Source organism: Macaca mulatta, chromosome 5 (genome assembly GCF_049350105.2).
Source record: "Macaca mulatta isolate MMU2019108-1 chromosome 5, T2T-MMU8v2.0, whole genome shotgun sequence".
NCBI classification, from domain to species: Eukaryota; Metazoa; Chordata; class Mammalia; order Primates; family Cercopithecidae; genus Macaca; species Macaca mulatta.
Window position 1 is genome coordinate 114,820,453 of NC_133410.1, and position 16,408 is coordinate 114,836,860.

The 16,408-nt window shown below is 35.5% G+C and overlaps 1 protein-coding gene across 2 annotated transcripts in view; it reads right to left on the reverse strand.

Annotated features, from left to right (window-relative positions):
- PPA2 (inorganic pyrophosphatase 2) overlaps positions 1–16,408 on the reverse strand; it is a 111,491-nt gene that overhangs the window by 33,532 nt on the left and 61,551 nt on the right. For both annotated transcript variants that reach the window (XM_015138926.3, XM_028848657.2), the window contains 2 exons: positions 3,474–3,601; positions 680–765 (listed from right to left, as the gene is read on the reverse strand). In XM_015138926.3, the coding sequence (XP_014994412.1) occupies positions 680–765; positions 3,474–3,601 (214 nt within the window). The remainder of the gene's footprint in view (positions 1–679; positions 766–3,473; positions 3,602–16,408) is intronic.

A 16,408-nucleotide genomic window follows, 5' to 3' on the forward strand; every position in this document is an offset into this window, starting at 1 on the left:
CACTACAAAAATTTGATATCAAATTGGGTGTGGATAACATAGTTTAAATGATTTTTTAAAAAGAACTTTAAAAATCTGTCAGGGATTTTAAGCTATAAGGAGTTTAAGGAGTACAGAATCTTTATTTTCTTTATGTTATGTTAGAGTATATACAAAATCTATATGGAAATGATATTAAAAGGGACTCAGCCCTATATCCAAAAATGGGTGAATATGCATTTCACCCATTTAACATGTTTTAACATGTTTTAAATTACATGTTTGATTTATGTTACTATTAATTCCTCTTAATCAACTAGTGATCATGATGAATAAGAAGGCTTTTACTTTCTAAGAAATTATATGGTTGTTATCAGATTAAAAAAAACATATAGATTTACATGTTTAAAAATTGCATTTTTCATCTTTGCACAATGTATTTCAATTAAATGTTCATTTATTTGTCAGTATTCCCACTAAATTATAAATCCCTTGAGAAAAAGGATCATGTCAATTCCTAGTTTAATAGTGCCCAACACTTAGTAATGCTCAATAGGTAGATACTCTGTATTGTTTACATTAAAAAAAAAAAACATGAAATTTTCTTTTAAAAAAAATCTGAAATCTGACTATTATGTGGCTGTTTAATACCAATTAATAATAAAATAGTGTTACTTACATAGAAAGGACAAATTCTTACCAATTTATAGCTCCTCCATTACACTTCTTCATAAGCAATGCTTTCCAACATTGATGAGTGGATTTAATAACTTCAAGAGCAAAAGCCTAGCTCCAAACAAACAAATAAAAAAAAGACGTATTTAATATCAGTCACATTGTTACACTAACACAAAACTAATCTTGTGATGACAGTTAACTGTTAAGAGCATGAAACTCCAGAGTCAGGCAAAGCTTGGTATAAATTCTGGCTTCCTTATTTGTCAGCTGTGTGACTTTGGGCAGGTTACTTAAGCTCGCTAAGTCTCAATTTCTTCATCTATGAAGTAGAATGTAATAGGGATAATCTACATCAGGGTTGGCAAACTAGGGCCTATGGGTCAAATCTAGCCTGCCCCCTGTAAAGTTTTACTGAACAGTCACATTTGTTTGTGTTTGGCCTACGGCCTGCTCTAGTGCTGCAATAGCAGAGTTGAGCAGCTGTGACAGAAATCATACGATCTGTGAAGCCTAAAATATTTTCTATATGACGCATTACAGAAACAAGTTTGCCAACCCCTGATCTAAGTCACAGAGTTGTTGAAACAGTAAGTAAGATGACATGTGTAAAGTGCTTAACCCAGTACCCGGCTTGTCAGTAAGCATGCACCCATTAATTTCAGCATCATCAAAACTGCAGGCAGTCTAAATGTAGTTTTTCAAAGTAATTTTAGACTATCCACTGTCTGAAAGTAGTATATCTCCTTGACATTTATGACATTGTCTAAAAATGCATTAGCAACAACAGATACACCTCTTGTTGGATATACATCCAGTAAGAACATCTAAAGAAAACTTGCTTTATAATTCCAAAGCAGAAAGTTCTCTAGAGTTTTTTCCCAAAAAATGTTGCTCGTTTTCCTTATGGAGAGTCCCTACTGGTTAGTTCAAACTCCTTTCTTCTCCAATGATAACTACACACATTATGATAATAAAGAAACCAAAGAATCTTGGGAACTGAGACACAGTAATAATGGGAAATTTATCCTCTGAAAAGAGAATTTCTCTCAGGTCTTCTATTGCCTGCGATGGAGGACGGCTTATATCTTAATGAGATAGTGTTGGGCGGGGATCTCACTTCAGATACAGGACAAGAAATCTCATACATTATCTGATTATGTAAGGATAGATTTTTAATCCAATTATTTGGATAAGTGTGATTATTTAGAACCAATTTCAATACCTGCTTAAAGGAGTTGCAAGAAAAACCCAGAATAAAAGAAAGGAGCCATCTTTCCAACCATGTTAAAGAGGCACAAATTAATTCTTGAGTTATGCCCTGCTATGGTTTGAGGGGATTTGTCCTCTCAAATCTCGTTCAAATCGATCCCCAATGTTGGAAGTGAGGCCTAATGGGAGGTGTATAGATCATGGGGGTGGATCCCTCATGAATGGCTTGGTGCCTCCTCAGAGTAATGAGTGAGTTCTTGCTCTGTTAGTTCCCACAAGAACTGATTGTTAAAAAGAGCCTGGGCACCTTCCACCTCTCTCACTTGCTTCCTCTCTCACCCTGTGGCATGCCTGCTTCCCTTTTGTCTTTTGGCATGACTGGAAGCTGAGGTCCTTACCAGAAGCAGATGCCAGCACCATGCTTCTGGTATACCCTGTAGGACTGTGAGCTAAATAAACCTTTTCTTTATAAATTACCCAGCCTCAGCAATTCTTTCATAGCAATACTAAAGGAACTAGGCTCTATATTTTAAATAGCAGTAGTAAAAAGCAATGCATAAAATAATTATTTTCTGGAGAAGTTGTATAAATGACCTCATCTTTATACAGAAAAGAATTACTATTTGTCAAAACAAACGAAAACCAAAAACTACCTCATTCTTTACAAATTTGTGACTTAGCAGACTTACCCTGAGGCAATAAGGAGACACAAAACTACTATATAGGTTTGAAATTTCAATTATCTCAATAATAAAATGTAAATTTTTTAAAGAAAAAATAATGTATAAATGTTTAATCCTTTCAGGAAGATAATTTAGTCTAAAATAATAATTTTATATTTACATTTAATAATCCCAAAGCCCTCAAAATTTGAAGGATTATTTTAATGTGCCTTCAAAAAAAAAAAAACACTGAGTCCAGCAATCAATTCTTTTACAGCAAAATACCCATCATAAATTTTAAGTTTTCATTAACATGCCTTATTTCACTTAAAAACATACTTACTGTTATCCACTTAAAAGTTGGTTTCAAATATTCAACTTACCTAGTGGTAATAACTTAAAAAAAAATTCCATGTTTTAGACTTTAACTCCTTGGCCTATTCTCTCCATTTATGTCATATTAGAGATGCTTTGTGGTAACTCTGTGGTATTCTAATAGAAAAATCCTATGACAGTAAGATAATTCAGGTGTCCTTTCAATTGTTAAGCAGCTTAGTTCCGTCGTGGTAGAATGAACACTTAGGAGGGAGCGCCCTACAGATTTATATAAAGGGTGCATAACTTTCTCCTCCACAAAACAGTAAATAGAAAGTTTTTCTATGTACACAATTTGCAAAATTAGACTGATCATGAAATTTGTTCTTTTTCTAACATGTAGGAGCTATAGACAGATAGATGGACACAGATATTGTTCAGCCTTGGTGATTCACTTAGAGAGATCTTCTGAAGCAAAATTTAAATAATAAAATAATGTTTTTAAATATGTAAGTCAGTAAAAAGCACTTTTCTTACCATACTATATATACATATTCACATAAGAAACTCCCCAAGTGAAATGAGTATTGTACGGGAGGTACATTTTAAAATAAAGATTCTCATCTTCACCTTGTTTTTGAATTCTCCATTAAAAGCAAACTGGTTTTCTGGTTTTCCATCTGGTACCTTATATAATCTAAACCAATTAAGAGTAGCTTCTAGGTAACCTGGTTTGAACTTCTCAACATCATCAATATCTGTAAAGAAAAAACAAAAAGATGTTTTGTTAAGAACCAAAATTAATTCCATTTAGTGGCAGAGCATTGGACTGAGGGAGCCAGGAAACATGGGGCCCAGTCTAACCGGCAGCACAATTGATTATGATACCTAGAGCAGCATCACCATTGATATGTATATCACCTTCAGACTTTCGTGTTTTCGTATGTATAATACTATTCCTGCACTCTACAAACATTTACAAAGCATCTTCAGACAATGTGCTATGTATGGGGAATAAATGGATGGATACAACAAAATTCTTTTCATCAAGATACTTGGAGTTTTTACCTCAGGGAAAGAGACAAAGAGTTAAATTGCAATTAAAATGCAATGAGATTTTAACAGAGGTAAACATAAGCAATGTTAATGTCATAGAAGAGGGAGTAAAAGAAAGCATTATAAAAGTGAGAAGTACATCACAAACTGGACAAGAGGGGAAAAGGTAGAAGGAACAGCACACATAAAAGCAAGGGACTATATTTTAGAATATACAAAGATGGTTCTGCATGGCTAGAGCATCACTGTTAGGAGGGAGGGGAGAAGGAGGAAACACCTAGGAGAAGCCAGTCACTGAGGATCATATACACAGTAATCTCCCTTTATCCACAGTTTTGTTTTCTGCAGTTTCAGTTACCTACGGTCAACTGAATCCAAAAATATTAAATGGAAAATTCCATAAATAAACAATTCGTAAGTTTTAAATTGCATACCATTCTGAGTAGCCTGATGAAATCTCACGCTGTCCTGCTCCATCCTGCCTAAGACATGAATCATGCCTTTGCCCACTGTGGCCGCATTCTATATGCTACCCGCCATTAGTCACTTAGCAGCTTTCTCAGTTAGCAGATCCACTGTCTTGGTATGGCAGTGCTTGTGTTCAATTAACCCTTATTTTGATTCAGAATGGCCACAAAGCACAAGAGTAATGGTGCTGTAATTTTATTACAGTATATTGTCACAGTATATTGTATTGTATACAATATATTTGTTACAGCATATTGTTAAAATGATTCTGTTTTGTAATTAACAAAACAAACAGGGATGTTTTGCAAAAATTAATAAATACTGAGTTCACTGAACGTACGGTTTTCTTATTCAGAGGGGAAAAAAATCTTTTAGTCTACTGACAGTGAGTATCTAGAAATGCAATTTAATCAATGCCCAAGATAAATAATTTTCTAGGCCGGGTGCAGTGGCTCACGCCTGTAATCCCAGCACTTTGAGATCACCTGAGGTCAGGGGTTCCGACCAGTCTGGCCAACATGGTGAAACCCCGTATCTACTAAAAATACAAAAATAATTAGCTGGGCATAGTGGTGCTTGCCTGTAGTCCAAGCTACTCAGAAGGCTGAGGCAGGACAAATGCTTTAGTCCAGGAGGTGGAGGTTGCAGTCAGCCAAGATCATGCCACTGAACTCCAGCCTGGGCAACAAAGCAATAAATAACTTTCTGTTGCTTAAGTCTGATTTATGACTTCATCATTGTACCTTACTCAGACTATCATTTTCTGTTCCACTGTATATAACTTATACAAATCATATAACTTTTATATGATTTTTGTTATTTAACTCACTGACTTCCAAGGAGAAAATGAAAGCTAATTATCTAATATCTATCTCAATCTAGGAGGCTTTCTCCCCAAAAGTCATAAAGAGGAACCCATTAAGCAAAGACACTAATTAGGAAAAAACCTGAAAATTTTATAATGGAAATAGGAAGTATAACTCTCCAAATATAAGCTAAACTTTTCCATTCTCAACTGATTATACCCTAGGAGAAAACAGCTGCACTGTCCCAAATAACAAAACAAAAAAATTACAGTAAGATATTTAAACACTTTTAAAACCTCAATAGCAAATGCCTGAAGCCAAATTCTTACATCCAATGCCAATAGTCAGTTCAATAACCCCTCTGAAATTATAAAGTTCCAGCTAAAGTATATAAACTTATTTGTGGTTTATCAAAAGCATACATAGATATATATAAAACTTCAACTTGTTCCTCATGAAATTCCTGAGAGTTAAGAACAAGTATGTTTACATTCAACATAAGAAAACTACAGCTAAGATAGTTGAAAAGGTTTGCCAAAATCTATCCAACTCACTTATGATAGAACTCCTATTACATAAATACAAGACTTCTAATTCCATGACTTCTGCTTTTTCTTCTATACTGCATAGTAACATTGCCTAAAGGTTTTATTTACATTTAAAAAACGTAAGTAAAGATGTATTTTTTCAGTTTTACTGTGATAAAATATCCATAACATAAAACTTGCCATGTTAAGCATTTTTAAGCATATAATTCAGTGACATTAAGTATGTCTACAATTTTGTGCATCCATCAACACTATCCATTTGTAGGACATCTTTGATTAGATACATTTTTTACAATCTATGTTATTTTAAGAAAAGTGGCAATTCTCTAGTAGTCATTTATTCCCACTTGTGGAATTAATTTTATAGGAATTTTAAAGATGAACTAATCCAATAAAGTTAGGATAATCTGGAAAAGCTATATATGTAATCAAGCTAAATCTATTTCAGTTTCTAATGTTGATTACAAATTAAGCTCTTTTAATCGAACTCTACTTGATCAACTTACTGGACTGATTAGTAAAGACTCTACTTCTGTAGAACATTCTGATTAATGTTCACATGTTATGTATGCTGACTCTGGCAGAGTACTCTAGAATGAAGCCAAAGTTTTGTTTCCATCAGTTAAGTTTTAGCTTTACCAAGCATCAGGTGTGTTTATTCCCAAACCATTTATGCTAACTGTATCTTTTATTATGAGATGTAATTAAATATTACATAAACCAGTGAATTTATGAGTACAAAAAAGTTTTTGTCTTTATGAAGTTAATTTGAATGTTCTGAAAGAATTCAATAAAACGTTGCTAAAAATATCTGTTGTCAAACTAAGCCTAGAGCTAGGTGCCATGGCATGCCCCTAATCCCAGCTACATGGGAAGCTGAGGTGGGAGGATTGCTTGAGCCTAGGAGTTCGAGACCATTCTGGGCAACATAGTGAGACCCTATCTAAAAAAAAAAAAAAAAAAAAAAAAATTAGACCTGGGTAGGAAAACAGTTAGATATTAGGAGGAAAAAGAAAAAAACATAAAAATCTGCAGTTAGGCACATAGGCTGCTTTGCAAGTAAGGTAAGAAGAGAATTTTAGATATGAGAGGTCAGGGATATCCTCTGGTGAAATCATTTTAGTAGAGTCTTGGATGAACTGTGGGAGCAACTAATTCAGGTATCTGAAAGCAGTACAGTCTGGGAGGAAGACAGTAAGTGCAAATATTCTGAAGTAAGGGTGTGCTTTTAACGTTTCAGGGAGAGAGTAAGAAGTCATAGCTAGAGCACAGTGAAAAAACAGAAAGAATTAGGAGATAAGATTAGAGAAGCAGCCATAGTCCAGTCACAAAGGACTCTAAGGGCCATACTAAGGACTACAGCTTTAACTTTGGGATGGTTTTGGGCAGAGGAGTAAATGTTTTACGATCTATCTGTTGTGTAAAGAAAAGACTACATAGAGGAAAAAAAGGAAGCTGGAAGTCCAATAAGGGGCTGCTAAGAGTCTACTTAGGTGAACTATGATGAGGGCTTAGACAAACGTAGTTGTATGGAGATAGTGATGATTGGTAAGATTTTGGATATTTTTTACAAAGTAAAACTAAGAGGAATTACCAATGGAAAAAAAATAACAATAATAAACCAGTAAAGATGGGACTTACATGAGATTCAAAGTATCAAAGAGCAGAAAAGGACAAGCCTGTAACATTAATAACCTAAATTAAAGTAAAACTAAAAGCAGTCCTCAAAATTTCTTTTTTCTCTTTCTTTCTCTTTTTCTTTCTCTCTCTCTCTCTCTCTCTTTTCACAGTGTCTTGCTCTATCACATAGGCTGGAGTGCAGTGTGCAATCACAGCTCACTGCAACCTTGACTTCCAGGGATCAATCAATTAACCCACTTCGATTTCCAAGAAGCTAGGACTACAAGTGTGCAACACCATGCTTGGCTAATCTTGTTTTTTGTTTGTTTGTTTGTTTTGTTTTGTTTTTCAGTAGAGTTGCTTTGTTTTGTTTTAGTCACTCTGTTACCCAGGGCTCCTCCTGCCTTCGTTTCCCAAAGTGTTGGGATTACAAGTGTGAGCCACCACGCCACCCAGCCCATCACCCCAGATTTTTAAAAAAGGCTTTATAAAGAGTGTCATAACTTCTGACAAATAGTGTGCAGTCATGATTTACTTTCAAATTTGAAAGTTTAATTAACAAAGATTATATAGAATCTCCCTAAGGGAACGTTTATATTAAAACTATAAAAATACATTTTATAAATAATCATTTTTCTATATAAATACATTGAAAATATCATAAATTTCTCTCTAAAATTCCAGTTGAAAAACAGGTAATAATGAAGCAATATAACAGAAAAATCTTAAGGTTCCATTGGGTTTTTCCAAGTTCAGAGCTCTCATTTTAATTTAGTTTTTCTTAACTAACTTCAGTTTATGTTTCTATAAAAGAAAACCTAAACTTACCTACCATTTTATCTCTGTAGACATGAGATAAATCTAACACAACATGTTCTAAGAGAAACGTTTATGACTTATTTTTTCCCTTCACTGGGGATACTGTATATCTTTCATATAACCAAATTTCCTTTCCATATAAACCAATTCACTTGTTTCTAAAATCTAATTAGAAAATTCTTTCTACTCTTTTTTTTTTAATCCAAAAACACACTCTGTTAAACCAATGGGAGTTTCTAATCTCATGCGTTTGCCAAGACTTCAATATTACCCAAACTTCAGAATAAAACATACTTTACAAGTAAGTTAATAGTAACGATATGACTTCAAAAGCCAAATTGATAAGGTATATTTTATATATGCAGACCATGAACAGTATACATGAGAGAAATCTAGAGAAAGTATGAGACCTATTTAATCTAGAGACATATTAAAACAATAAGCTTTAAAAATAATTATATACCAAAAACAAAGAAAATGTTAATAAATTTTAAACATAAGGAAATTAAGACAACACATTCTATAAGTACAATATAATAAATTTAAAGATCAACAATAAACAAATTAAAAAACTCTTGCCTACTGAAAAAGAACCACCTCCTGTCCCCTGATTTTTTAAATATAATTAAACATAAATATTAAAAGGATATAAAGAAGAAAAAGTCTTATTAAATAAATAACTTTTGGGTCCAAAAGAAAATAAAAACTCTAAAAATATTCAGAAAATAATGACATTGAGAACACTCAGGAAGTTTCTAAGAAGAACTAAAGAAAAACATGTTTGGAATCAGACAGCACTAAGTTTAAATTCCATTTCTGGTACTTATATATTGTATCACCTTGGGGAAAATATACTACCTTGTTTCTTCAAATCCAGAATGGGGAAGAAGAAATCAAGGTTGTTATGTGGATTAAATAATGGGTGAAAGTCACCAAATAAAAGGGAATAATTCTTAACAAATATCAATAATTCTCTCTCCAATTCCCCAAAACTTTGTCTATGAATGCAACCAAAGTTATACTTACAGGCAAATTAATAACCTTAAAAGCTTTTATCTTTCAAAAATAAATATACAAACATGAATTAATTTTTAGAAAAATACTAAACAGATTTTCATTAATACTGAGTTACTTTAATTTGCATAATGTTCCTGACAAATCAAGGTAGGTAGGCATAGTTATAAACAAACACAGGCCGGGCGCGGTGGCTCAAGCCTGTAATCCCAGCACTTTGGGAGGCCGAGACGGGCGGATCACGAGGTCAGGAGTTCGAGACCATCCTGGCTAACACGGTGAAACCCCGTCTCTACTAAAAAATACAAAAAACTAGCCGGGCGAGGTGGCGGGCGCCTGTAGTCCCGGCTACTCGGGAGGCTGAGGCAGGAGAATGGTGTAAAAACCCGGGAGGCAGAGCTTGCAGTGAGCTGAGATCCGGCCACTGCACTCCAGCCTGGGCGACACAGCGAGACTCCGTCTCAAAAAAAAAAAAAAACAAAAAAAACAAAAAACAAACACAAAGACTAAAAATAACATATAAAAGGTATCTGGGCATACATATATACACATACACACGCATATTTATTAATAACTTTTTGCTATACACATACAGTTTTTCACTTAAAGACCCTAAATGAATTTGTAATTAATTTCTTATTTAACAACAGACGTGCTTACTTTTATGCCTAATATTATTATAATTTAGTTCTTATAAATTTATTTTTTTCCAATGTGTTGAAGTTTAACCCCTTTTTTAAACATTTGGAATGGAGAGGGAATATATAAATAGAACTACTTGAGTGAAATACCTATAAATATTTATTTCTGGAATGAGGCTTTCACTGAGTTCAAGTATATTAACCAAACTATCAGCAAATAAAAACACTCCTCAAGTTTCCAAAGCATTCTGCTTTGGAAAAAACAGAGACCTTTGACAGGAGGGGCACTAAATTCGTGTTTCAATGTACTCCCTCAGGCTAACCTACCTAAAATAGATACCTTATAAAAAGATAAACATCAAACAGACTCAAAAACAAGATAAGTAACTTTGTAGACCTAAGAGGGAACAAAAATACAAAACAACATGTAGGGCTGCATCCAGGGGCACACAGGAATCCTGATGTGCAGGCAGATAGGACAGGCTGTAAGCCCGGCTCCTGTCAAGTAAAGGCAGGATGACTATGCGATTTATTGTATATACTGGAATATTTCTGAGACCTATATCTAGAGAAAAAGCAGTTAACAGAAATCAATCCTTATATGACCTATGCAAATAAGAATTTTAAAGTAGTTATTACAAATATGTTCAGAACAACTTCAAAAAAAAAAAGAAACAAAAGGAGGATCTGAAATGAAAAATCAGGTAGGCTTAACAGCAGAACGTGGATATGGCAGGAAAAACAACAACAACAACAACAACAAAACAGGGAAGTAGAAGACACATTAACAGAAATTATCCAGTTTAAATAACAGTAAGGAAAAAAAAGATGAAAAAGACAGGAAGAGTGGTAGTGATTTGTAAGACAATAAAAAGTAGTCTAAAATATGTATATTTAGTCTCAGAATGCAGGAGAGAAAACGGAGCCCCCCCAAAAGTGAAATAATAGTGGCAAACATTTCCCAAATACGGTGGAAAAACAGGAACTTACAGACCCACAAAGCTCAGTATACCCTAAGCAGAATAAATACAAACAAAAGGCAACCTTAGCACATCAAAGAAAAAAAAAATTGCTGAAATCCAAAGGAGAAAATCTTTAAAACAGAAAAAAATAATACATTATACACTAGTAACAAAGTGTACATGAAGGATTAGTTCCAGGACCACCATCTGCTCCCCGAAAATCCATGCATATGAAAGTCTCACAGTAGCCCTGCAGAAACCAGCTATATGAAAAGTAGACCCTCATTATACTGTGTTTTGCAACCTGAGAATACTGTTATTTTCAATCCACATTTGGTTGAAAGAAATCCATGTATAAGTGGACCTGTACAGTTAAAACCCATGTTGTTCAGGGGTCAACTGTATATGAGGTAACAATACAAATGGCTGTTCACTTTTTATTAGAAGCAATGGGCCCGAAAGAAAATCGAACATCAATATAAAGCTTAAAAAAAACCCTATAACTTTAAATTCAACATCAAGCAAAATTGTATTTCTAAAACAAAGGCAAAAAAAGATTATTTTAGATAAATAAAAATGGAGAAAATTTGCCACCAGCAGGACTGCACTACAAGCATATGTGAAAGTCCTTGAACTGAAAGAGAATGACACCAGGTGGAAACTGAGATCTACAGATCTTCAGGAAGAAACAAAATACATGGGTATGAAAATGGCAAATATGTGGGCAAATGTGAAAGACATATATGTACAGGAAATGTCTTTAAAAAACATTTTGTTATTTAAGACAATCTGTAACAAAGTATAAAGAATGAACACATGTTCTGACAGCAACTGGATACACTGCTGGTAGAAATACAAATGGTAGAGCCACTCTGGTAAACAATTTGACAGTTTCTTACAATGTTAAACATATAATTGCCATCTTACTCAGCAAAATTATTCCTGAGTATTTCCCCACCGGAAATGAAAACATGTTCACATAAAGACTTGTACCTCTCTGCTCATAGCAACTTTATTCATATTAGCCCGAAACTGGAAACCGGTATTTCCAACAACATGTGAATGGATAAACTGTGGTATATCTAAAAAATGGAAGACAGTTCAATAATAAATTAGGAAGAACCACCCTGATACATGCAACAATATGCATGAATCTCCAAAGCATTAGTTAAGAGAAAGAAGTCATATACCCAGCCATGTGAATGATCACTGATGCCAGAGTCCATTGATAGGTAATTCTAGAAAAGGCAAACTATTGTGACAGAAAGTAGATCAGTGTTTGATAATGGCCTATGGTAGGAAGAAGGGATTGATTGCACAGGGTTATGTGGGAATTTTGGGGGTTATGGAAATGTTTTGTATTATGAATGTGATCGTTGCTAGAAGACTATATATAGTTATCAAAACTCACTGAATTGTATACTTAAAATGGGGTGAATTTGACTGGATGTAATTTATACCTCAAAGTGAGCTAAAAAATATAAATGAGAGAAAGTCCCAGCCCTGAAAGAGTTCATAATCTAGATAGGTGGGTAGATAAGGAAACAAACAAATTATAAATCTGTGAAATCAAAGACATTTTACAGAATCAAACAAAATAATGTGGAAGCAAAAAAAGTGGCAATTAACCAACTGCTTTTGCCTTGTGGAGTCAAAGGCAATTCACTGAGAGATGATATTTAAACTGGTTCTCAAAAGATAAAACTACTAAGGTGCAAAACTACCTGGTATGTATAAGAAAGGGTGAAAATCTCAGTGTGTTAAGAACTTTGGATAAATAGTGTGAATGGCTAGAAAATAAAAAGTATTTTACTAAGTTAGAGAAACTGGATTTTTCTGTAAGCTCTGAGAAGTCAAAACATTTTTTAATATGTTGTCTTTAAAATAAGATAAGTCTGGTAAACAGTGTGGGAGATAAATTTTTTTGTCAGGAGGCTAACTAGAGAAATGTTAACACTGATTCAATGGAAAAGTAAGATATAATTTAAGACAACAGGAAGAAGGAGGGAATGGACTAAAAGATATTTGAGGTCAAATTGAGGGAATCTGGTGACAAATTGTGGTACCAACTTAATAAGAAAGATCAGTGAAGAACAAGATGACAAAGTTTAGAATGTATATATGACTAAAACACAACTGTAATAGTTAAGAATGGCAAAATTCCAAGTATAAATGAATGCTTTCTCCCTTTAAAATAAGTTAAAACACACCTATTTAACATGTTTTAAAACTGTGCCAAAAGATATACAAGATATAAAATATATAAAAGAATTCCTGAATAAATGGGAAACATATATCAACAACTGATATAAAAATTAATGTTTTAAAGATACCAAAAATCCTTGACAATTAGGATTCTAAAACCTGTACACAAGAATAAAGGCAGTCACTTCCAAGACGGCTGAATAGGAACAGCTCTGCTTTGCAGCTCCCAGAGAGATCGATGCAGAAGATGGGTGATATCTGCATTTCAAACTGAGGTACATGGTTCATCTCATTGGGACTGGTTGGACAGTGGGTGCAGCCCACTGAGGGTGAGCAGAAGCAGACCGGGGCATCGCCTCACCTGGGAAGTGCAAGGGGTCAGGGGTTTCTCTTTCCTAGGCAAGGGAAGCTGTGACAGAGTGTACCTGGAGGAATGGTACACTATGCCCAAATAGTGCATTTTTCCCACAGTCTTCACAACTGGCAGACTGGGGTATTCCCTCCTGTGCCTGGCTCAGTGGGTCCCACGCCCACGGAGCCTTGTTCACTGCTAGAGCAGCAGTCTGAGATCGGCCTGCGAGACTGCAGCCTGGCGGGGGGAGGGGCATCCACCACTGCTGAGGCTTGAATAGCTAAACAAAGCGGCAGGGAAGCTCGAACTGGGCAGAACTCAGTGCAGCTCAGCAAGGCCTACAGCCTCTATAGACTCCACCTCTGTGGGCAGGGCATAGCTGAACAAAAGGCAGCAGAAACTTCTGCAGACTTAAAGGTCCCTGTCTGACAGCTCTGAAGAAGGCAGTGGTTCCCCCAGCATGGCATTCAAGCTCTGAGAACAGAGAGACAGCCTTCTCAAGTTGGTCACTGAACCCCATGTAGCCTGATTGGGAGACACCTCCCAGTAGGATCCGACAGACACCTCATACAGGCGGGTGCTCCTCTGGGACAAAGCTTCCAGAGGAAGGATCAGGCAGCAATATTTGCTGTTCTGCAATATTTGCTATTCTGCAGCCTCCGCTGGTGATACCCGGGCAAACAGTGTCTGGAGTGGACCTCCAGCAAATTCCAGCAAACATGCAGCTGAGGGGCCTGTTAGAAGGAAAACCAACAAACAGAAAGGAATGGCATCAACATCAACAAAAAAGGACATCTACAGCAAAACCCCATCTGTAGGTCACCAACATCAAAGACTAAAAGTAGATAAAACCACAAAGATGGGGAGAAACCAGAGCAGAAAAGCTGAAAAATCAAAAAACCAGAGCACCTCTTATCCTCTAAAGGAACGCAGCTCCTTGCCAGCAACAGAACAAAGCTGGATGGATGAGTTTCATGAGTTGACAGAAGTAGACTTCAGAAGGTCAGTAATAACAAACTTCTCCGAGCTTAAGGAGCATGTTCTAACCCATCGCAAGGAAGCTAAAAACCTTGAAAAAAGGTTAGATGAATGGCTAACTAGAATAAACAGTGTAGAGAAGACCTTAAATGACCTGATGGAGCTGAAAACCACAGCACAAGAGCTTCATGACACATGCACAAGCTTCAACAGCTGATTTGATGAAGTGGAAGAAAGGGTATCAGTGATTGAAGATTAAATTAATGAAATAAAGAGAGAAGACAAGATTAGAGAGAAAAGTGAAAAGAAACAAACAAAGCCTCCAAGAAATATGGGACTATGTGAAAAGACCAAATCTATGTTTCATTGGTGTACCTGAAAGTGACAGGGAGAATGGAACCAAGTTAGAAAACACTCTTCAGGATATTATTCAGAAGAACTTCCCCAACCTAACAAGGCAAGCCAAAATTTAAATTCAGGAAATACAGAGACCACCACAAAGATACACCTTGAGAAGAGCAACCCCAACACACATGATGTCAGATTTACCAAGGTTGAAATGAAGGGAAAAATGTTAAGGGCAGCCAGAGAGAAAGGTCGGGTTACCCACAAAGGGAAGCCTATCAGACTAACAGCTGATCTCTCTGCAGAAACCCTGCAAGTCAGAGGAGAGTGGGGGCCAATATTCAACATTCTTAAAGAAAAGAACTTTCAACCCAGAATCTCATATCCAGCCAAACTAAGCTTCATAAGTGAAGAAGAAATAAAATCCTTTACAGACAAACAAATGCTGAGAGATTTTGTCACCACTAGGCCAGCCTTACAAGAGCTCCTGAAGGAAGCACTAAACATGTAAAGGAAGAACTGGTACCAGCCACTGCAAAAACATGCCAAATTGTAAAGACCATCAACATTATGAAGAAACTGCATGAATTAATGGGCAAAATAACCAGCTAACATCATAGTGACAGGACCAAATTCACATATAACAATATTAACCTTAAATGTAAATGGGCTAAATGCCCCAATTAAAAGACACAGACTAGCAAATTGGATAAACAGTCAAGACCTATCAGTGTGCTGTATTCAGGAGACCCATCTCATGTGCACTTTGCTCAAAATAAAGGATGGAGGAAGATCTATCAAGCAAATGAAAAGCAAAAAAAAAAAAAAAAAAAAAAAAGAAAAAAAAGCAAGGGTTGCAATCCTAGTCTCTGATAAAACAGACCTTAAACCAACACAGATCAAAAGAGACAAAGAAGGCTATTACATAATGGTAAAGGAATCAATTCAACAAGAAGAGCTAACTATCTTAAATATATATGCACCCAAATATGGGAGCACTCAGATTCATAAAGCAAGTCCTTAGAGACCTACAAAGAGGTCTCAAAATAATAAGAGCTATTTATGACAAACCTACAGCCGATATCATACTGAATGGGCAAAAACTGGAAGCATTCCCCTTGAAAATCGGCACAAGACAAAGATGCCCTCTCTCACCACTCCTATTCAACACAGTGTTAGAAGTTCTTGCCAGGACAATCAGGCAAGAGAAGGAAATAAAGGGTATTCCATAAGGAAAAGAGGAAGTCAAATTGTCCCTGTTTGTGGAAGACATGATTGCATATTTAGAAAACCCTATCGTCTCGGTCCAAAATCTCCTTAAGCTGATAAGCAAATTCAGCAAAGCCTCAGGATACAAAATCAATGTGCAAAAATCATGAGCATTCCTGTACACCAATAACAGACGAACAGAGAGTCAAATCATGAGTGAAATCCCATTCACAATTGCTACAAAGAGAATAAAATACCTAGGAATCCAACTTACAAGGAATGTGAAGGACCTCTTCAAGAACTACAAACCACTGCTCAACAAAATAAAAGAAGCCACAAACAAATGCAAGAACATTCCATGCTCATGGAGAGAAATAATCAGTATTGTGAAAATGGCCATAATGTCCAAGGTAATTTATAGATTCAGTGACATCCCAATGAAGCTGCCAATGACTTTCTTCACAGAATTGGAAAAAACTACTTTAAAGTTCATATGGAACCAAAAAAGAGCCCTCAAGACAATCCTAAGCAAAAAGAACAAA